Below are 24,027 nucleotides of genomic sequence, written 5' to 3'. Positions count from 1 at the left end.
AATTTCAAAGATTTAATAAACAAAAGCTGGGAATACAGAGACACGGGATACACTGAGGACACGAAATGACATTCGACAGCGATCTGGTAACAAGGGGCAAAACACACTTTATATCAACAGAAACTAATGGGACACACCTGGGATCAATAGAACTAAATGGGAATAGGAACAGGAAAAACCAAATATGGGCATAAACATTAACCTGGAGCACATGGGGAAGGAAAACACAACACGAGACATGGAACAAAGTCTGACAGCATATTGTTCCAAAGTATTGTTCTGAGATGTTTATATAAAGAAGAAACCCTGAGAGGAATTAAGACTGTTTTGGATGCATACATAAATGTTCAAGCAGATGTAATCCAGCTTCACTTCCGTTCAAATTTTGGGGTTGGTAAGATTTTAATGTTTTTGAAAGAAGTCTCTTCTGCTCACCAAGGCTGCCTTTATTTGATCAAAAATACAGTAATCATGATACTGATTATAATGATATACAGTAGTATAAATCCATTGCATATGCAAACATTATGAATGGACATTGCTTATGCATGATATTTGATATGAAGAGCACATGAGATGAATTGTAAATCTATACCAATATCCCTGTTTTCATGTTTAAAATGAAATCAAGCATTAAAACAATGAACTGGAGCTGGATAAGCATTTCATATTTTTGAAACCTAGTAAAACAGCTATGATTCCAAGTTGGCTTTAGCTATGATTAACAGCTATGATTCCAAGTATTAAGCTATGATTCCAATGTTGGCTTTATCAGAATATATTTATTCATTTTATATTGATTTAAATTGATGATAGAATGGCAATTATAGCTGATATGGTGAAGACTACATGGGTGATTCTCACGAAATCTTGGTTTTAAAAATTTCAAGCATGAAAAGAGATTATCTTACCTGGTAGCCATCTTGAAGTAACTGGCCCATGTGCTTCTTCACTCAAACTTTATTTAAATTCTGTTTGTGTGTTTAAACAGTCCTTTAAAAATGTTGCGGAGGATGATAACATCAGGCATGGACACATCATTTTCCTACTTTTTTTCATTATTATTATACATGAATATTCAGTCAATTAATTTTTCTGTCATCTAAAATAATCTAGTAGAAGCAGTAATTAAAGCAGAAGGAGACCCTACCAAGTTATTGAGTACATGTACAGTAAATGAGCATACTTTCCAGAAGGCCAACAATTCATTAAAAATGTTTTTTTTTATTGGTCTTATGGAGTATTCTAATTTGTTGAGATAGTGAGTTGGTGGGTTTTTGTTAAATGTGAGCCAAAATCATCACAATTAAAAGAACCAAAGACTTAAACTACTTCAGTCTGTGTGCATTGAATTTATTTAATACACGAGTTTCACAATTTGAGTTGAATTACTGAAATAAATGAACTTTTCCACGACATTCTAATTTATTGAGATGCACCTGTATATTATCAATCATCATTAAATATTTTTATTATTTTATTTTATTTATATTCAGCATTTTGGATTTTTGTATATGCATTCTGAAAAATGATAGCAATTCATGTATGTATATATATATATATATATATATAAAGTGCTATTATTTTCCAGAACATAAGTCACATTATATAATTCAATTAACATCAACCACATAAAACATGCACACATTTGTATAGTTCAATAGTCTTTTTCACGTCGGACATCTAATTAAGATTAAATAATAATTTCTCCATGGGATGGCCTCATGAGTCACAGATTAACGAGCTAAACTCTCAATTAAAAACTCACAGTCAAAAATTATGAAAGTATGAAAGTTGCTCTGACACCAGAACAACCACCAGCATTAAGTCAATTAATGCTTCTTTTTGCACTCTGATTGTTGTTTTTAACATTCAGTTCTGTGGTGTGGTTGGAACGTGTCCTATTGTTCTGAAGCTTCAGGAAAGTCTGGCGGAATCTACATCCACCCCGTCCAGGGCCAGACACAGATAACAGCGTTAGCCTTATTTATGTTGGCCGCTGTCTATACGGGCAGATAATGAGAGCCTTGGTGGAGGTCATTCTGAACAGACAGATTTGGCCGCGTCAGTGCAGAGATGGAGCCGGTGGTCATATTCATCTTCAGCTGAGACAACAGAGCGAAGACCTCACAATGTAGATCAGCACGAGCACATGTACAACTCCAGCTTCATCCGACAGTCCAAAAATAACAGCCGTAAACTGACCACACACATAATAATCAGCATGCTGAGTGTAGTCACGGGCTTCTCAGTGATCTCTGGACACGGATTAATTCAATTAGTGATTTGATTGATTATCATTGAATCCAAATGGCCAGAGAACATCAAGACGGCACCAAATCTGAGCTCATGTCGGTCAAAACCCAAACCAGTACTGTCAAATAATGATCTTAGAATAACTTCACTATTGAATGCACTTTCCAGTCATATTATGAAAATATGACATTTTCATTTTGAAATTAAAGAGTTCAAAAAGACAAGATGCAAAAATGTCTCATCAACATCTGGACATCACAAAAACAAATATGGAAACACATGACCTCCCAAATTTGGTATTCAGAAACTGAAATTAAGCAAGAAGTAGGATAGATATAGTTATTTAATAAATTCCATGATCATTTACACTAAATACAGATTGGAATATATTTATTTATTTGTTTTATTTGTTTGTTTATTTAAATGTTATATTTATATTATAATAATAATATAAATAAATATATGATATAATATATTATAATTTTTATATTTATATTTTTATATTTTTTATTGTAGTTATATTTTGTTTTTGAAAGAAGCATCTCATGCTCACCAAGGCTGCGTTTATTTGATCCAAATCAACAGCAAAAACTGTAATATTCAGAAATATTTAACAATTTAAAGTAACTGTTTTCTATGTGAATATATTATAAAATGTAATTTATTCCTGTGATCAAAGCTGAATTTTCAGCATCATTACTCCAGTCTTCAGTGTCACATGATCTTCAGAAATCATTCTAATATGCTGATTTGCTGCTCAAGAAACATTTCTGATTATTATCAATGCTGAAAACAGTTGTGCTGCCCAATATTTTTGTGGAAACCATGATAAAGTCTTTTTTTTTTCAAAAAATGTTTTGATGAACAGAAAGTCAGCATTTATTTTAAATAGAAAGTTTTTAACATTATAAATGTCTTTGCTGTCACATTTAATGAATCATTGCTGAATATTCATTTCTTTATTTTTCATTTATATTTCTTAACATAAACTTTTCACCTACTAGCTCTGCAACTGCTCCAAAAATGAATGTGAATGCTAAGTGAAAGCTCTCTCCAGGTATTATAGACCTCTTTAAAAGAATCTATAGCACAACAGAACAATGAGGCAGCAACATTAACAATGATGTTCCTGCCCTAATGATCAATCAACTAAATCTGACGTCTGTTTATGCACATTATAAACACAGACACAATGGACACTGAGCACAGTGCTTTAAAGGTACTAGCATGGTGTGTGTTTGTTATTAGTAACAGCACAGGGTCGGCCAGAGGATGCCGGATTATCCAAGCATGGTGTGAAAATTGATTTGGGTAAAATATATAAAGGCTGTTTTCCCCTCCTGTCGTGTTCTTCCTGTCTGATCGCCACTGACTTCAAAGAGCTGAGCCGATGCTTAAACTCAAACTAACACCACCAGACGCTAACGTCAGCATGCAAAAAAGGCCTTTGAACCTGTCTAGAGCCCACACGCGTCATGACAATACACAGACACGCTCCCACAAACACAACAGGGAAATCTTCTTGTGACCCTCGAAACGAATAAAGTGAATCTCAATAAACCTGTCAAGAGCCAGAGCTGTCGAAGTTAACTAAAGCTAAAACGATTAAAAATTGTTTTCGTTAATTAAAAAAATCTGAAATAAAATGAAATATAGATATTAGATGAAACATTTAAACCTAAAAAGACTAAACAAAAATTCTAAATGTTGCCTTGAAATAAATACATTTAAGTACTAAATTTACTAAAACTGGAAAAAAAAATTACGTGAAAAATATAAACTTGAAAAAAACTTAAATGCAAATTTAAAATGTTAACTTAAATTTAAGTTGAAGTTCTAAAATTACTAAAACTAAAGCAGAAATAAAATAAAATGTAAATATTATGTGAAAAACAAACTTGAAAAACTTAAATGAAAATTAGAAATTTTGCCTTGGCAAATAACTGCAATTCAAAAATGTAAGCTAAAACGAAAGAAAAACTACAGAAATGACAAAAGCTCAACAAAATTACTAAAACTTAAAATTTTAATGAAAACAGAAAATAAAAAAGCTAATTCAAAATGTTAATGAATACTACAATAGCATACAAAACCAATCCTGTGAAAGGGGACACCGGATGCAAAATTCACTTTTATATGATGTTTGAATATAATGTGTCTTGCAGGTGTTTTGTAGTTGGATGTAAAAGTGAACATAAGAGTCTTCATTTTCTCCCGACATCAGAGCCAGTGAGGACACAGTTTTGTTTCTGACGGTAATGCGCCACCCAATACGATTTGTTTATGTCTGCGCAAATCATCTTACATTTCTGCTTTCTGAACGAGGGACAATTCAAGGCAGGTTTTGCTAAAAAGTTCAAACTCAAGGATGGATTAGTGCCCACTGTTAGTGATCCAGCTGCACCTCCAGAAGTCTCACACTTGATCATATTTAACACCATAATCAAATGACAGAGATACGAAATTACATTTTTCTGAAAATGAAAGTGACATTTTTAAAGAAAATTAAGCCTGTTTTCAGCAACATTAATATATATTTGCATTCTGATATTATTTTTATGACAATAGGGGTTATGCGCAACAGACTTCCGTATTCTGTTAACCGGGTCTCGCCGCTTCCGGTTCAAGCGTTTTGCATATGATTCGTTAAAGGTCCCCTGAAATGCTTAGAAACACGCAGTGTTACTCTGTGTTGACGTCATTTTAACTGAAACAGGAAGACAGGGCGGGACATATCAAGCAGCCCCTGGACAAGTGACCGATTTCAGCCGTGGCTTCAGCGTCTATTTTATAGTGTAGGGGGCGGGGCTTCGGATTCTAGAGAGCATTTGATTGGACAGAAAGTTTGATGAGGAGCTGAAGTACGATGTGACGTCAAAAAAATCGTTGAGCCGTTTTGGCGGAAGTGACTGCAAGCTTTGAATGCTTATATCTTCTAAATGCGAATTTTGTCACTGTTTTGGAGCACACTGCCTTACAGATAACTAACATATTGATACTAACACCCAAAAAACTTTCATTTTGATTTCATGACTTTAAATATGAAGCAGTTTTACTCAAGATGCCTTCAAAGTAGATTCCAAAGAATATCATAACCAATGTCCATCACATATGCGGAATGATATCTAAAAAAATGTTATTTTTATTCTTTTTACTAACATTTATATAAAAAATTTAATAAAACGTCAACAATAAAAACAGCTACCTAGTTTAACTGATTATCTTAAAAGTCCATAGATATCGCTATTATTTATTACGGCTGTTAGCACGTTCTCCGACAAGCGGAAGCGATGAGACCTGTTTTCCGGGTTTGGTCAGGTGACGTTCGACATGTACCCTATTAAGCATATTTTCCACCCAATTCTCATTACTTTAATGCAATAATAAAAATAATAATAATAATAATAATAATAATCTCATTTTCAAACTTGTGAATTCCTATGGTAAAATGTGCATACATTTTTAAAAATTATTTTGATCATTTTTTAATTATTTAATATAAAATTAAAAATAATAACATTTACGTAATATTAATATAAAACTATTATACTTAACAATTCGAGATAAAAATCAATTTTTTACTTTGATTTTGGGTTAAAATGTGACCTGGACATGTTTTCGTGAGACCAATAGTTTGATACAAAACAAAGTTGATCCCTGTGTCTCACTGCTTCCATGTCTGTCTGGCCGTTCTTGATCCCACCCCTCCGTCTCGAGCAGGTCAGGGGGCTGAGTCGCATTCCTGGGAAAATGAAAACAAGCCTCTCCTCTGGCAGGCATCAGGCAGCCGATGGAGAAGTTGATGCCCGCTCAGAAGGGCCCGCGGGGTGTCAGCTCGACTTTACACTATCTGTCTGTCCAACAGCTGTCTACAGCCTTCTGCCCAAACATTTCCAAACATCTGAACATCTCACGAACATCTAAAGGCTGACCCCATAATGCTGGTTAGAAAGTACAGCTGCTCACCAGCGTATGCTGCATTTTGTACATTAGCTTAACTAGCTTAAAGGAATAGTCAACCCAAAAAGAACATTTGCTGAAAATGTCCTCACCCTCAGACCATCCAAGATGTAGATGAGTTTGTATCTTCATGGGAACAGATTTGGAGAAATGTAGCATTACATCACTTGCTCACCAATGGATCCTCTGCAGTGAATGGGTGCTATCATGAGGGTGAGTAATTAATAACAGAATTTTCATTTTTGGGTGAACTAGGCCTATCTCTTTAATGATTGATTTGTTTCTTACAAACACGCAGCTTTTGGCTTCACAAGACGTTAACTGATGGACTGGAGTGGTGTGGATTACTTGTGGATTATTGTGATGTTCTTATCAGCTGTTTGGACTCTCATTCTGACGGCACCCATTCACTGCAGAGGATCCACTGGTGAGCAAGTGATGGAAAGCTACACTTCTCCAAATCTGATGAAGATATAAACTCATCTACATCTTGGATGGCCCGAGGGTGAGTACATTGACAGCAAATTTCTTAATATTCAAATTCTATTGAATATTTCTTAATATTCTTAATTCTCAATATTTTCTTGTTTAACCAACACCAGCCAAACTAACAAACCAGCCTAGAACAGCATTAAACCTCATAATTTGCAAGTCTGTTCTGGTAGGACAATAAAGTGAATGCAACTGATAAACTGCATTTAACAATATGCATACTTAAGACAGCAAAATAAAAGCTTTACAGTATTTTGGAACAAAAACACTTGCCATTTTGTACACTGAAAAAAAATTTGGTGTAGAAACCATTTTCACTCAGAAATTGCTAATAAGTTTCACAAATAATTGCAAAGAATTGGCAAGTAACACATTGAATTAAACATTAAATTTTGAATTAGAAAGAAGGTGAAACAAATAATATGATCTTTGTTTTGAAATTAATACATTTCCATGTTTGATTTTAAGGACTTTTTTGTTTATTTTTGCATGATATACAATTTTAATATTGCATTTGGGTTACGTAACATCTACGTTTTGAAGATAAACCAGTTAAAAAACAACTTTGGCTGGATCATAGTTCAGCTAGTTGGTGCATATTCTTTGCATGATATTTTTGCAATCAGGATGCATGTGTGCATGAGTGAATGGAATTTTTTCTGGAAAAAAAGTGATCAAATATGACTGGAGGCATGGGAAAGTTTATCTTTGAGTACTGTTGCTGTTCATGGTTGGTGACTATTGCCAGTAAATATTTCATTCAAGTTGATTTGTTTACTCTGCCAAAAACACCATGCAGGCTACACTGAAGAGTCGGCTGTCCCCTGAAACACCCCCTAGACTGATTCAGTTGGAAATTTTCTCCGCATTCTCTCCGTCTGGGTTCAAAGAAAACACAGGTGCACCCATGAACATCTGGTGAGTCTGAAAACACCACAAAACATGTCATGGTCTGCTGGGAACGACCACGGTGGAGGACGCCTGGATGACAACGTGATGTGAGCTACATCCTACTCCCTAGTGTAAGGTACAGTACACACTGAGTGTCACTGACAACAACTGACTTCCTCCATCGGGATAAAAGAAATAAGAAAAAAATTTAAAAAATAAAAATAACTATTATAAACTAAAAATCTAAATGAAAACTGAAAATATAAAAATAAATGCTAATAAAAATTATAACAGTATATAAATAATACTAAAACAACACTGTCAAGAACATATTTGATTCTTATTTAACACAAAAAACAATGAGATAAGAATTATTTTTTTGTTTAAAGAAAATGAAGCCTGTTTTCAGTAACACAAATATATATTTGCATTCTGACATTATTTTTCACAAATAAGCAAATTTTAAGCCCAAAAATTCTGATTACTGTAGGCTAATACAAAAATAAAAATCTCAAAGTTGTGAGCCTTTTTCAAAAGGGTAGTTTGAATGTAGCTTAACTACTTTAATTTACGAGTAGCTTGTAGCTGTATTTCAGAGTAGCATCCCCAACACTGCTAAATGCAGACTAATAGACCTGCCACTTGTTTATGTAATATATAATGTGTTTCTCTGTTCTTCATTTTATTGCTAACGTTTTGCTTAATCTTTTTCAAACAATGTTTACTTAATATTTGAAGGCTACATGCTGAATCACAGGTTCTCAACTCTTGCCCTTAAGGTCTACTTTCATTCAGTTTAGCTCCAGCCTAAAACTCACCTGCCTGTAACTTTCTAGTAATCCTTAAGACCTTGATTAAGTTGTTCAGGTGTGGTTGAAGTTGAAATCTGCAGGAATGTGGACCTCAAGGGCCAAAGTTGAGAACTTAAATAAATGTATTATTTACTTAAAACTGATATATCTCAAAGTTGTGAGCTATATATATATATATATATATATATATCTCAAGGCAACATGATGCATCAAGTTCTCAAGTTTGAATTTGTTTGTCCACTAAATGCAAAATGTCTTAAATCAATAAATTCTTGATAATTTGACTTTAAATTCTTGACAGTTCAACTATATGTATATCTAGCTCTGTAAGTTATAAATTAGCAACTGAAGAAATTAATTAGTGATAATCAAAGAAAATTCTGCAATATTGCTTGTAAAGTGCATTTTAAGCAATATAATATACACAATAGTCACACATACTATAGAGACTTTAGTGGAGACTATGAACAAACAAGTAATTGATGAGCTCTCAAAATAAACATATAACAGAAATGAAGACAAAATAACAATAGCAGCAGCAGCACAAATCAAGTCAGCAAACAGCAGATCAATAATCCTATAACACTAACCACATAATTTACTCAAACTCCATTTGATTCACACTGCAATGCATGCTGGGAGCTCACAAACCATTAATAAATTAGCAATACTGGTCGATATGAAATTGTTTGCACAACTCTGTCAGACTGTTTCAACAAAAAAAAATTGTTCGTCTAGGATGTGTCTTTAAGTAGATTCACATAATTTCAGGTCTGGGCGTTATGCAAATCTTCCCACAGAGCGATGTAGGTATGTTGGGGCGTGTTAGAACGAGCCGTTTTAGGTAGGCGTGGCTGACTCTTAACTTTTATAAAGAATATCTCTTTGGATTTGAGACTTTAGTCTTTGCAACTTTACAGATCTTCTTTATGCACCAAGAGCTTGTAACACTCCAAAGAGAAAGGAAAAATTGAAATCGCATCATATGACCCCTTTAAAAAAGGCCTGTGTCAGGGATTTAAAAAGTTGCTTTTTTTTACAGATTTATACACTATTTTGCCATTTATCTGACATTTTTATCCAAAACAACTTAAATGTAGCAGTAACCCAACGTGAAGCGTTTTCACATCATTTATGGATCAACTCGTGCAGGGCTTGAACCTACAACCTCTGGGTCACCAGTCCAGATATTTCACCATTCATCTCACCGTGCGCTTTTCATGAAGTGCATGATGCCTGTCATGATTATTTACTGACTGTGACTTTTCATTTCCTCTAGTAGGCTGGTCTCTGAGATGAAATGTCAGGATTCAGCATTACGAAAGTGTTGCAGCCTAGTCTCAGTTTAGCTCAAAAATACACTTGGTAATTTAGTCCATTAATGCATTTCATGCAAGCACACTGTAAATCTATTAACAGCAGCAATGACATGTTAATCAATAACAATCTAAACTTGCATAATAACCCTCTAGATCTAAAAAAAAAAAAAAGAGTACTGGAAAGAATCTAAAACACTGAAAGCATGTCAAATTTGACAGTTTTTAGTGTATGTGGCTTTATACTGCACTCTGTTGCACGCCAACAGGAAAGCCAGCTTTAATGGAAATACAACGCAGTAATAAATCCAGTTTTACATCACATTGTTACACAACACAATCAAGCCTCACATTTCACACTAGTTCTGCGTTTATTTACCTTTTCGCGTCTTGTTCCTTGTTTCTCCATCCTGTCCTACTTTAGTATCCAACTGTTTCAAACTTTCATCCCATGATACTTCACACGCTCCGAATCCATGAGAAAAAAAAGCCTGGTTTCCCCGAATAAAGCGTCTTCAGATTCAGATTCAGATTCAGATCGCGTGTTGATGCGGAAATGAATTCACGCACGGTACTTGCAGAAACGCTCAGCAGCTCTTCAGAAAACAGTTATTCCAGAGGAAAGTTCGCCATGTTTTTCTTCTCTCGTCCCGGTAAGAGGCGGTTCAGATGCTTTCAGTAGTTCAGGGCTTCAGTTACTATTTATGACATCAGACGGGAGTTGAGTTACTTACTGCGACTAGTTACTATAGGCCTGGATCACTAGATGTAACGTTACTGCACTTCACGGGCTGGGGCATCTTTCTTAACTTTTAGTCTGTGAAATTATTGTGTGACAAAATATTTTCAAACTATGACGATGTAAACATTTACTGACCATTAAATGACAGTCCGTTTACAACAGCGCAGCTATAGTTAAAATGTTATTGCTGTTATTATAAATAATAATAAATATTATTATTAATAATTATAATAATTAATTATTATTATTTAAAATATGTATTTTTCCTTTACAAAAATACTAGGCATTACCATGCTAAAATGATGATAATATGACAGTTCTAGGTTTGTTTTTTTGTGGTACTGACTGATTAAAACAAATGTGGGCCTACCCATTTAGCATGTAATTCACCATTTACAAACAATAGGTTGTATAACTTTGTAAGTACTGGCCTCTGGACATAAACATGATCAAAGTCAACTCATATAAAGATATATTTATTAATTAATTTACATGTTATTTACAATTGTACATACATTTACAACGCTCGCTTGTTACATCAATTCAGATATAGGCTAGTGCAATATTAGGTAGGCTAGTAGAGACCAAAACAAATCGTAACAACATATCGTGACATTTTCAGCGCATGCGCAATTGCATCCTGTTTTACCTGAGGAGAAGAAGCGGGAAATGCACCTCAGGAGAAAAAATATAACGGAAAACAGATTTTGGGGTATGAAAATGATTTTGAGATGTCCAATACTGCTGTATAAAGTTAACATGCCTTTGAATTTAAACTTATATCTAGTTTATCTCTTGACTGTGGGGTAAAGAACATGAATGAAAGAGTCTATCGCTTGCTCGTCAGTCTTATCGTGGCTGTGAGGGTGGGGGCAATTGTAAAAATAGTTGTGACTTAAATGTTTACGATGCATTATTTCATTGAAGTATGTGGCAGAATAACTGTTTCAAACAATTACAATATATATGCCACTTAGAAGTTGCCTTTAAATGCCTATTATTTCTTGCAGCTAAAACAATTTGTACCATATTACCCCATAATAAGGTAGGCTACCTGTGACACTCTGACCTATTATCTTATGCTACATTTAATATTATAACCCTTCTCAATATAAATGTTCACAATGCTATTTCAGCACAAACTTCCAATACCAAAAAGTACATTTGTGGCAGGTTGAGAGTTAAAGAAGGGAGCGTTTCTCCCAATGACTCCTAATGTACATAAGCTGTTTCATAAGAGCATTTGTATTGCTATTGTTTCCCATTGTTCGTTCTTTGCCACTTTGGTAAGCTGAAACAGGCTTTATGACCGTTTCCGTTTAGGAACTCTAGGTTTTTGCAGTTTAGTGTGCATCCTGCTGCATTTCTTATATAATCTGACTGGCGACTCTTTCCTCTTGGAGCGTTTAGGGTTCATCCTCTTGAGTTTGCGTTTGAAGTCCACTAGATGTCGCCCTCCTGTCATGTCTTTCCCCCAATTTTGGATGAGCTGTATTTCTGGTGGATGAGTTGAGCAACTAAATAGAAGATAAACCACGAAGATTGCTTTTTGTTTCATGGTTTACATCTCAGAAGCACTTTGATTAACTAGGCCTATCCATTCTTTAAATTATTTGTATTACATTATTCTTTGTTTAGTAGCTTCATCGTCATTCACAGCACACATTTGGAGACAATTAACCTGTATTACATTATTCTTTGTTTAGTAGATTCATTGTCATTCACAGCACACATTTGGGAACAATTAACCTGAATCAACCAACTTTTGAGTTACCAGCCCAGATATTTAACCATAATGTCTATACCAACCTTTTTCCATTGATGCAGTTCTCAGACTGTGATAGGGTGAAGCAGGATTGTGATACGAAATCCATCAACAGCGAATGTACAGGGTCAGTTTCATCCAGTTCTTTGGACAAGATCTTTTGGACGAGTCTGAGAAAGCAGCATGTATCAGTAGATAGCAGCGAAAAATCATGCACAGATTAACCCAAAACCTGCCTACATGTTCTTTACTTGCTTAAAGGAATAGTTCTCCTAAAAGTGGTATTAGCTGAAAATGTACTCACCCTCAGATCCTCTGCAGTGAATGGGTGCCGTCAGAATGAGAGTCCAAACAGCTGATGAAAACACCACAATAATCCACAAGTAATCCACACCACTCTTGTTCATCAAATAGCATCTTGTGAAATGAAAAGCTGTGTTTGTAGTAAACAAATTAATCATTAAAGGGGTCATATGATGCTGCTAAAAAGAACATTATTTTGTGTATTTGGTGTAATGAAATGTGTTTATGCGGTTTAAAGTTAAAAAAACGCATTATTTTCCACATACTGTACATTTTGCAAATTTACAGATCTTCTTTATGCACCAAGAGCTTGTAACACTCCAAAGAGAAAGGAAAAAATGAAATTGCATCATATGACCCCTTTAAGGCGTTTTAGCTTTAAACCATTGCTTCTGGCCAAAATGTGAGTCCATAATCCATAACAATGTTTTCTCCCTGTTGTCCTCTCACATCAAAATCCACCAACATATTTGTTTAGAGCTGTATTTGCTTGTAAACGGTGCAGATTTCTCTACGGATTCAAACTTTTCTCCACTGGAGAAAGCAGTGTTATTATGGATAAAAGACTTGTTTGAAGTTAAAAATGTCTTGATGGATTTGTTTTTTTACAAACACAGCTTTTGGCTTCACAAGATGTTCATTTTTGGACTGGAGTGGTGTGGATTACTTGTGGATTATTGTGATATTTTTATCAGCTGTTTGGACTCATTCTGACGGCACCCATTCGCTGCAGAGGATCCATTGGTGAGCAAGTGATGCAATGCTACATTTCTCTAAATCTGTTCTACTGAAGATACAAACACATCTACATCTTGGATGGCCTGAAGGTGAGCAAATTTAAGCAAATTTTCATTTTTGAGTGAAATATTTGCGCATCCCTAATAGAGACATGGTGTTCAAATTTGGGTGTATATATTAAATGTGCATTCACCTGGCAGTACAGTTACAGTCGTAAAGGGTTCTAATGCCAGAGTTTCGTAGACCGAATTTCTGCTGTAAAGCAGGGATCTGTAGATGGCATGAATCCAGGTCTCTGTAGAGCTCACACATCTCAAACTTGCCTATGCAAAACAAAATAATAAAAAAAAAGTGAAGCTTTTACAAGATTGTCAGTTTGCTCGATTTACAACAGATCTGATAGGAGTAATATTTAGCTCACCTTTTTGTGGTCTGTCTGTTGTTATATTTGGTGCTTCTGTTGGAAGTACGGAAGCTTCAGATTTCCGGGACAGCAGTGTTGTAACAGATGGCCCTGGTGATGTTGAAACTGGACTCGGTTCTTCACTGCCGCTCTTGGAAGCTTGTATACTAAGTGATTCGTCTGTGTTTTTGGTGACCTGGTTTTGTCCCAGAGTGATTGCTTGGTGAAAACTCGTTTCCAGCATCTCCATGTCTTGGTCTGGGAGTGTGTCAGTGTAGTTTGCTGCATCTTTTACCACAGCATATTGAGCAAGTTCATAAATTGCACACCTGCCAATGAGAAAACCAACAAGGTTCTGTAACGGTGTACACAACGTTATGTGCTCAGAGATTACTGCATGTACAAATCTCACTGAAGTGCCAAGTTTTCAAATAGAACAATTTCCAAAGTTCAACAAGGTTTTTGCTTGTTTTGTGTATGACATTTAAAGGATTTAACCCGATTGCATTTTGACCTAAAATTTTAATTCTGCCATTATTCACTAAATCTAATAATAAAAATTGAAAAACCTGTGCCGATTTAAAATAAAATGATTGTATTTTTAAATTTGAAGTGTGTGCACAACATCTACCATTCAAAAGTTTTTTGTTTGTTTTTTACTTCTATTAAAGAATACTTTTATTCAGCAAGGATGCAATAAAAGTGACCGTAAACACATTTCTAATGTTACAAGAGATTTTTATTTTAAATAAATGCTGTTCTTTTGGACTTTTTATTCATCAGTAAATCCTGGAATAAAATGTGGCAGTTTCCACAAAAATATGAAGCAGCACAACGGTTTTCAACATTGATAATTATCATAAATGTTTTTGTGCAGCAAAGCAGCATATTAGAATGATTTCTGAAGGATCATGTGACACCGAAGACTGGAGTAATGATGCTGAAAATTCAGCTTTGATCACAGGAATAAATTACATTAAGATATATTCAAATAGAAAACAGTTATTTTAAATTGTAAAAATATTTCAGAATTTTACTGATTTTACTGTATTTTTAATCAAATAAATGCAGCCTTGGTGAGCAGAAGAGACTTCTTTTTGGTTAAAATATTTGTGTTTAAGGTCTTGTTTTACCTTTATTGCTTTTATTTTCTGAAAAGTGAGAATGTTTTGCAACAGAAAAGAGCTGAGTCAAATGAAACTGGATACATACATGCCCCACCATGTTCTCTTGGCACATTGCATCCGTTGAGAGAACTCAAAGCAGCGCATCTTTAGCACATTGAAGTATCCGTAGCCCACAAGGTTGGACATGGTATTATTAACACCCAGGAGACAGCGGTGGAACCTGAATGGATATCACAAGGCCTGATCACAATGTCATAAGATACAGTAATCCGAGACGCTCACTCAGTGAAATAACTCTCTGGTTATGTTGGACATGTCTCATGTTACACAACTGAACACTATGGAATGAATGTTCAGTGCTGGAATTCTCAACAGGAAAGTGATGCTCACATACCTGTTGTCACAGTCGCAGTGTGATAAAGTGAAGATGTTGGTGTTAAAGACACCATGGTCGTATGAAAAAGAAGCAATGGTGTCTTTACAGTGGTCGTGTTCTCTGCAGCATTTATCAGTATCTTCAAAGACACCTGCAGAAGACAAGAAAACGGGTCAAGATTTTTTAAATTTAATTTTAGTTAATTACTGTCACGGTTCGCTACTGTGACGAGCACGGAGCGAGGAACGAGGAGAGGCAGAGTCGAATTCAAACTTATTAACTTTAATAATATCCAGGGAAACAGGAAAAGGGTTGACATCAAACATACCAGACAAGGGAGAACAGAACGGGCTAGAACTCAAATAGGGTAGATAACAAGGGGCAGACAGGTGAGGAGGATAACTAATAATGAGAAACACCTGGAACTAATAGAACTAAATGGGGACAGGATCAGGAAGGACCAAATAAGGACAAACAGGAACTAAACGGGAACATACACGTGACATTACTCCCCCCAGCCCTCCCGGAAGGCGCGTCCCGCACCGTAACAGTTACACCGGGGAGGGGGGGCGGGTGCCCTGGAGGCTGGTGCAGGGCAAGAACTAGGTGGAGCCGGATCAGGGAGCTCCGGGAGCCATGGCGGAGCAGGCAATTCAGGTTGCCATGGCGGAGCAGGCAATTCAGGTTGCCATGGCGAAGCTGGTAGCTCAGGGGGCCATGGCGGATCAGGGGACTCAGGAGGCCATGGCAGATCCTCCGTGACCTTAGCCGGCTCGGCCACATGCCCCCCCCCCCAAATTTTCTTGGAGAAACTTAGGAATTCTGGGGGGCGCTCTAGAGGAGCGGGCACTGGAGGGCTCTCTGGAGGAGCGGGCACTGGAGGGCGCTCTGGAGGTGCAGGGCTGGCTAACTCGGGGGAATCAGGAAATGAAGGAGACTCAGGGGACGATGGAGAGCTGGACGGGACCAGCGGAGACGAAGGAGAACTTTCTGGAGCGGATTCTGGGGTCAGGATAGGAGCTGAGAACTCTGGAGGTAGCGCCATGTCCAAGAGCACTGAGTCAGCGGCAGCCGGCGGTCTTGACGTAGGAAAGGCCGACGGGCTTGACGGCAAGCTGGTTCTGGATCGGGGCCGGACACTCTCCAGAGACCGGAGGATCCCTTCCCTCCAGCTTAGTCCAGTGGTGTCTGGGAGGTCCACGGGGCGATGGTAATTAGCCCCGATCCAGAACAACGAGTTGAGCGTGGCGTCGTCCAAAGCCGTCGCCGCGACGAGCCCGCAGAATTCCCAAGCGTACTAAGGTGGCGATTTCCATGATCGCGGGGGAAAAACTGGGAAAACAAAAAAACTTTCAAAAAAACGAAAACAAAAACGGGGAGAAGGAGCGCCGTGTACTTTTTTGTTGGGTCTGGAATTCTGTCACGGTTCGCTACTGTGAGGAGCACGGAGCGAGGAACGAGGAGACGCAGAGTCGAATTCAAACTTATTGACTTTAATAATATCCAGGGAAACAGGAAAACACACGTAGCAAGGGTTGACATCAACAATTCCAAACAAGGGAGAACAGAACGGGTTAGAACTCAAATAGGGCAGATAACAAGGGGCAGACAGGTGAGGAGGATAACTAATAATGAGAAACACCCGGAACTAATAGAACTAAATGGGGACAGGAACAGGAAGGACCAAATAAGGACAAACAGGACTAAACGGGAACATGCACGTGACATTTACATTAACTAGTTTAATTTACATGTGCAATTTACATGTTACATGTGCAACTAGCTTTATGTAAATATTTTTAGCATACATTTAATTTTATTTTAATGTACATTGGGGTCCAAAAGTCTACTAGTGAAAATGCTTCTGTTTTCAATGTCATCTCAGTCCTTTCTCAGACCAATTCTTATATAAAAAAAATAAAAATTATAATTTATCATTTTAAGTTTTTATATATATAATTTAAAATCAAAATATGTAAAATTATAAATAATTTTTAAAAATTACTAATAATTTAATAATATATAAATTGATTGATATAGTCCAACTTACCCAGGTCAGCAAAGGCCATAGCCTTATATCAAGCATCTTTGAGAAAGAACTGTCTTCCCAGCACCTGGACAGGTAACTGTCAATCACAGATTGCTCATCACTTGTTATGCAGGTAAAAAGGCTGTTGTTTTTGTTCCAGATGCTGTCATACAAGAGAAGAGACGATCGATAAAATCCCAGAAAATATCGAGATATAATTTTTTGTCAATATTGCACACCCATATAGTATAGTCAATATTTTCTATCTCTTTATTTACCAGCAGAAATTAGTATATTTTACAGACATATATATATATATATATAATTCGAAATATTTGCAATTAGAAATAATAAAATTAAAATGTTGATAGATTGATTGATTGATATAATCCTACTTACCCAGGTCAACAAAGGCCATAGCCTTATTTCCTGAGCCACACCACAGAGTCCCTGGAATCATCCATGCTCGCTTTGAGCGGTGCAGTGTCTGCATGGAACTTTCTCCACTGTCCTGGTGCACGAATCCATCAGGTCCAACACTCCTCAGGTCCCTGGCCCTCCGTACAGATGCTGTAAATTCCTCCGTAATGCCTGCAGCCTCACAGGGGCCATGAGGATCAATCAGCTCACTGATGTCAAAGCGTGCATCAAGCATCTTTGAGAAAGAACTGTCTTCCCAGCACCTGGACAGGTAACTGTCAATCACAGATTGCTCATCACTTGTTATGCAGGTAAAAAGGCTGTTGTTTTTGTTCCAGATGCTGTCATACAAGAGAAGAGACGTCTGAGTCCTTTGGAGAAATGCATACTGTGTTTGCCCACCTGAAGTGGATCTAGTCCAAGAACAGAAAGTGCTGCTTTTCTCAGAATTGTCAGCACTGAAACAAGCATGAAACAGCATGAAAAGGTATAAAACTGCCTGTAAAAGGTGATTGCTTTGCTTTTTTTTTCCGCAAAATGAATAATTGTACAACAATTTTGTGTGTTTTTTAGAATGAATGAATGAATAGCCAGAGGTACTGAAGGATAACTGGGGTTTTAATCCCTCATCTCTGGCAAAGAGCGCGCCTCAACCCCTTCTTATTTATACTCCGATCCGTATGTGGGATTTTCCTTGCATTGTGGCTCATGGCCACATCAGAGCAGACGGGGTGGGATGACACAAGGGGGTGTGTCTTTGGTAAATACAGACTTGGAAGCACAGATGTCTGCACACACATGTACATAAAAGATGTAAATCAGATTGTAAATCCTCCCCGTTTCCTGGGCTCACATTAGTATAATTATCTCTCCGGCTGATCACTATAAATTTTTTTTATTAGTGTCAACAATGCCCTCAGCAGTAAACATTTAATATCTTATTACTCATGATGAAATGATTCTTTACAACATGACAAAAAGATTCAAATTCCACGTGGGAGGAGAAAGAAACATGTGATCCAAAACTATTACATTGATGTGTTCAGGTTAAATTAGGTCAGCATTTTTATTTTGTGCATTAATATATTCCATTTTTATTAAAAATCATCAAGTGCTTATTTATTTAGCATGCTGAAAATGTACCGGTCATGAATATTTATTACTAGCCACAAATCATATTTTGCATTTATTTACATATTTATGCAAAATAAGCCCCTAAAATAATTACTTAGTTGGATTTTTATTGCATATTAATAACAAACATATTCCTTATGGGCAATTCCTTTCTCTCTGTGAAACTGCAGCTGTCACAAAAATCGTAAAGAAAAAATTAGTTTTGAGTTCCTCATTTTTTCATTCTGCTGACTTAATGTCCAGAATATTTCACGTGTCATAACATCGAGTTCCATTTAAAAAAAATTAAAGAATACTTCAACCAGGCAAAATAAATTTGATATCAGATTTTCCACTTTGATAAAAGTAGAGAAAGTGCAAAAGTTTCTCTTCAGAAGGTGGTCTGTGTGTCTTTGATCTGAAATGCTCATATCAGCGAGTTTCAGATTAATATTGCATTTGAAATCATGTATTGTCTTTTCAGTTCCTAACAAAGTTACCAGCCATCTGGCCAATTTATATGCCAATCTTTATTTCCATCTGGGACTTGGCAAGTATTAATTTTGAACCCATTTACATTGCTGCAGGAGGCTGCAGTGTTTACATGAGGATGCAAAGGTCACATGAGTTTGTTGTACGTGTCCGCCCGCGCTGATTGGAGCAGACCTCGCCTGATTCGCACAAAGTTTCTGCACTGTCACCATTGGATGCGGTCCTAATCAGTTAACCATTACAGCAGCACTTTTATTGCTGGTACTTCCGCCAGTAAATATAATTCTAACATCTGTCAAATGAGGAAAAACACAAGCTTGAGGAAACTAAAGAAAATTACAAGATCGCTATCAAATGAGAAGCTAAAAACGTTTGCTTTCAGCAATTACTTTACTAAAAGGTAGAATGCTCTCAGAGGAGTACTTGTACTGACTCTTAGCTCAATTTGGAATAATTGCAATTATGCCATTACAGCCAAAACCCTGGTGAGCTGGAATTTTTTAATGTGCTTTTTTTCTTTTTTCAATGCAGGGTAATGGATATTCATTCAAAACAGCCTTAAGAAAGACACATGGAAAATAGACTCATTCTGAATATGAGAAATGAGTTAGCATAATATGTTGAGTGAGGTTATTTTTATGTTATTGAAAGTGATGTGTGTTATTTCTGCACCATTATCACCCGCAACAAGAATTGAAAAAAAATAATGTTTTCCAACAGGTTTCCCAAAAACTCCCTTTATCTGCCATTGCCGGTCAGTCAAACAGATAACCCTGCCCCCAATATTACACCATCGGTTGAGTCAGTGTTGCTGTATCAACCAACAAAGAGGTTTAAAGAAACAGAACTATGTTTTGATAGTGCCATAGACTGTCAATGTTTACATTTTCGGGTAAACCAACCCACTTACAGAAAACTTTGTCATAAAAATGACCTTATACAGTGCTGCAGTGATGACGTATAGGATTTTTTCCATTGGCTTTTGGATTATTGCAGAAAATAAGCTCTGTGATGAACAAAACTTTATGATTCTTACATATGTTGTACAACATGATAGTCTTCACAAATGAACAGAACTTCTATGATTTTTGAAGCATAACTACAGTTGCCCGAAGTAGAAAGCTAGATGTAGGCTATAAACGAACTACACAACTTCAGTGTCACCTCACCACCATTAACTCTCTGTCTTTATTTAAATACATTTTCTCTAAAGGTTTGAGTTCGAATAGTTTGCAAGTGCGAGATTATAACTGCAAAAGCGGACTAGTGGGTAGGTGAATTTACCTGTTTGGCTTGTAAAAAGAAAAAGAAAAGAAAAAAATAAATATAAATAAAAACTTTAAAAATAAATCAGAATAAAAATATATCAAGAATCTTGGTGTGATTCTAGAGTCAGACCTTAGTTTCAGTAGTCGTGTCAAAGCAGTAAATAAATACTAAATCAGCATACTATCATCTCAAAAACATTGCAAGAATTAGATGTTTTGTTTCCAGTCAAGACTTGGAGAAACTTGTTCATGCCTTTATCACCAGCAGGGTGGACTATTGTAATGGTCTCCTCACCGGCCTTCACAAGAAGACCATTAGACAGCTGCAGCTCATCCAGAACACTGCTGCCAGAATTCTGACAAGAACCAGAAAATCTGAGCATATTACACCAGTCCTCAGGTCCTTACACTGGCTTCCAGTTACATTAAGGATTAATTTTAAAGTATTTATACTTGTTTATAAATCACTCAATAGCATAGGATCCTGAATACATTGCAGATATGCTCACTGAATATAAACCTAACAGACCACTCGGATCATTAGGATCGAGTCAGTTAGAAATACCAAGGGTTCACACAAAACAAGGGGAGTCCGCTTTTAGCTGTTATGCCACCTGTGGTTGGAACCAGCTTCCAGAAGAGATCAGATGTGCTAAAACAGTAGCCGTATTTAAATCCAGACTCAAAACACATGTGTTCAAGCTGTGCATTTCCTGAATGCTACCTCTGAACTGATTGCACTGTATTTTATGTATCATCATCTTTTATTCTTAACTGTTTTAATTCATTTAAATCAATTTTTGAATCATTTTACAATTTTAATTCCTTGCTTTTGTTGTTGTGATTATTTTTATGTTTATTTTAATTCCTTTTATGTTAAGCATTTTGAATTACCAATGTGTATAAAATGTGCTATATTAATAAACTCGCCTTGTAGACGGTTAATGTTCCGAGAACCTCTGTAGTCCCATTTAGACACTTGTTAGCAACTGCCTGTCTTAAGACTAGCAAAAGCTTTTAAAAAAAAAAATAACAAGTGGGTATTACTGATGTATTTTATGTCATGGAATAAATCATGAAAATATCTCGAGCTTGTGTTCACCACAAGATCTTATTTAAGGCATTTAACTAAAAACCCCATTGACTTCACGGCAATGGAATCGGAAGTGCTAAAATGCAAAACTGTTTCTGGGCTTTTGCCTACAAAAATATGCCATCAGCACTCTATTAAGTCATGATTTTTAGAAAAAACAAAGTAACACCCACCCACCGACTTTGAACCTGTAAGTTTAAAATGAGTCAATATTCATTTTGGTGCCACTATGACTTCAACATACTTTTCTGCATGTAAAAATACATGCATTTAGGTCTAATAGGCAAAAAGCAAAGAAGTGTCCTGTCAGCTTGAAGGGAACATTGGGTTACATCTGTTACATAATGATGTAGGTAAACATGACAGCAATAGATGAAAGACCCAGGGAAGTCTAATTCCTCATCACTGTTCGAAGGTCGAGCTTTGGGAATGATTTTAAAGAACATGACCTTGAAAGATAGTATACTAACATCAGACACAACACCAAAAACCCAGCCTTCGCATGACACCTCGAACCAGAGACTTAGAGTTCACCTGATGACCTTTGTTCCAGTTTCCAGAAGGCTGTAGAAAGATTAATTAGTTCACGTCACTGATTCATAGGCAACAGCAGAGAACACTTTATTGGGTATTGTGAATTAACAACACCATTTTCATAACTGTAAACATGTTACAGAAATAAATTCAAACAGCACAATGATAATAACGTATAATCAGGGAACACATCCATGAATTCCATGCACATTACAATAGGGCATTTCCATATGTAGTTGATGCAATATTGAACTTGGACAACCTTGTCATTTACTGGATACAACTCTAATACTTTTCTAAACTTTATAGTCACAATTTATTTTACACACAGTCTTTCTCATCTGTGACATACTGATTGAAACATAAACATAAACGAATAAAAGACATATGCAAGGACAGCGTATATTTCAAATGCCAAACTATAGTGTGTACAATAGCATTTCACATGCTATTTTACTTAAAGAACTAGTTTTACATGAGTAAAGTCCATTTTTTCCCAGTGTCCTTGAGTAGATTTGGTTGCAGGGTTTAATGACTAATATATTTGCGTCACATCTGTATTCATGAGGTTTTGTTCTTTAAGGCATTTACTGAGTGAAAAAAATATCATACACTTGTCTTTTTCCCACCAAAAAACTAAGTAACTGGGTTTTCTAGGTTTTTCTCAGTTGGACAACTATAGCTCATCACAGGGTTTCAGGAGAGCAAAGACAAAGAATCAAAAGTAAACATTATCAGCAGTTCGAGCTTGGAAGCGAGATTACTTTGTTTGGAAGATGGAACTGTATACTGTCATCTTTAGAGATATGACACCTCAGTCATCAGCCTCAGTGTTGTTTTGATTCAACAGAACATGCCAGCGTTCGATCTTCTTGTCCTTGTTCTTCAGACATTCATACCAGTGCTTCAGACATTCGCCCTTAGCGGTGATACCAAGCTGGCATCCACCTGTGCGGAAGAGACACACGAAAAGCTTAAAAGAATAGTTGTACTCACCTTCAGGCCTTCACCTTAAAATGTACTCACCGTCAGGCCATCCAAGTTGTAGATGAGTTTGTATCTTCATCAAAACAGATTTGGAGAAATGTAGCATTGCATCACTTGCTCAGCAGTGGATCCTCTGCAGTGAATGGGTGCCGTCAGAATGAGAGTCCAAACAGCTGATAAAAACATCACAGTAATCCACACCACTCCAGTCCATCAGTTAACATCTTGTGAAATGAAAAGCTGCAGGTTTGTAAGAAACAAATCCATCATTAAGGCTTTTTTAACTTCAAACTGTTGCTTCTGGCCAAAATACGAGTCCATAATCCATAATAACACTTCCTCCAGTGAAAAGTTCATCCCCTGTTGTCCTCTCAAATCAAAATCCACCCACATATTTGTTTAGAACTGTTGTTTTGGACTGTTTTGGCTTGTAAATGGTGCTTGATCTCTGCATATTTCTCTCCTGATTCAGACGAGATGACTGGATAGAGGACTCGTATTTTGGCCAGAAGCACACATTTGAAGTTAAAAACATCTTAATGATGGATTTGTTTCTTACAAACACGCAGCATCTGGCTTCACAAGGCGTTAACTGATGGACCGGAGTGGTGTGGATTACTTGTGGATTATTGTGATGTTTTTATCAGCTGTTTGGACTCTCATTCTGACGGCACCCATTCACTGCAGAGCATCCATTGCTGAGCAAGTTGCAAGTTTCTCCAAATCTGTTCTGATGAAGATACAAACACATCTACATCTTGGATGGCCTGAAGGTGAGCAAATTTTCATTTTTGGGTGAACTATTCCTTTAAATTGACACTTAATAAAAAAAACGTTTTGTGTGTGTTGTCCAATTTAGTATGTTTTGGGTCTTGGGCTTTATACACATCACAAATATATATATCTGTGT

General features: G+C 36.5%; 3 protein-coding genes across 6 annotated transcripts in view; all 3 read right to left on the bottom strand.

Moving 5' to 3' along the window:
• Nucleotides 1-941, bottom strand: part of LOC107706742 (tetratricopeptide repeat protein 28-like) — a 280,615-nt gene extending 279,674 nt beyond the window's left edge. The window contains 1 exon segment of the mRNA XM_016510546.1: nt 912-941. Coding sequence (XP_016366032.1) covers nt 912-941 — 30 coding nt within the window.
• Nucleotides 942-10,969: 10,028 nt separating this feature from the next.
• On the bottom strand, nt 10,970-17,381 carry LOC107706757 (group 3 secretory phospholipase A2-like). Its single transcript, XM_016510560.1, has 7 exons — nt 17,232-17,381; nt 15,200-15,332; nt 14,891-15,025; nt 13,697-14,007; nt 13,469-13,598; nt 12,279-12,404; nt 10,970-11,986 (listed from the first exon to the last, which is right to left on the bottom strand). The coding sequence occupies exons 1-7, from the start codon at nt 17,248-17,250 to the stop codon at nt 11,773-11,775; spliced, it is 1,068 nt and encodes a 355-aa protein (XP_016366046.1). The 5' UTR covers nt 17,251-17,381; the 3' UTR covers nt 10,970-11,772.
• A 4,825-nt stretch (nt 17,382-22,206) lies between these two features.
• The window catches only part of LOC107706768 (rabphilin-3A-like), a 24,565-nt gene continuing 22,744 nt past the window's right edge, over nt 22,207-24,027 (bottom strand). For all 4 annotated transcript variants that reach the window (XM_016510580.1, XM_016510577.1, XM_016510579.1 and 1 more), the window contains one exon: nt 22,207-23,078. In XM_016510580.1, the coding sequence (XP_016366066.1) occupies nt 22,945-23,078 (134 nt within the window). In that variant the 3' untranslated portion in view covers nt 22,207-22,944. The remainder of the gene's footprint in view (nt 23,079-24,027) is intronic.

This window comes from Sinocyclocheilus rhinocerous, unplaced genomic scaffold (assembly GCF_001515625.1).
Source record: "Sinocyclocheilus rhinocerous isolate Xijiao unplaced genomic scaffold, SAMN03320098_v1.1 scaffold864, whole genome shotgun sequence".
NCBI classification, from domain to species: Eukaryota; Metazoa; Chordata; class Actinopteri; order Cypriniformes; family Cyprinidae; genus Sinocyclocheilus; species Sinocyclocheilus rhinocerous.
This window is presented reverse-complemented; position numbering and strand designations above follow the sequence as displayed.

Coding starts and splice junctions, on each gene's coding strand:
- LOC107706757 (XM_016510560.1), bottom strand. Junction 12,405..13,468: donor GACTGTAACTGTACTGCCAG/GTGAATGCACAT, acceptor CTGCTTTCTCAG/ACTCGTCCAAAAGATCTTGT. Junction 11,987..12,278: donor AACTGCATCAATGGAAAAAG/GTTGGTATAGAC, acceptor TCTTCTATTTAG/TTGCTCAACTCATCCACCAG.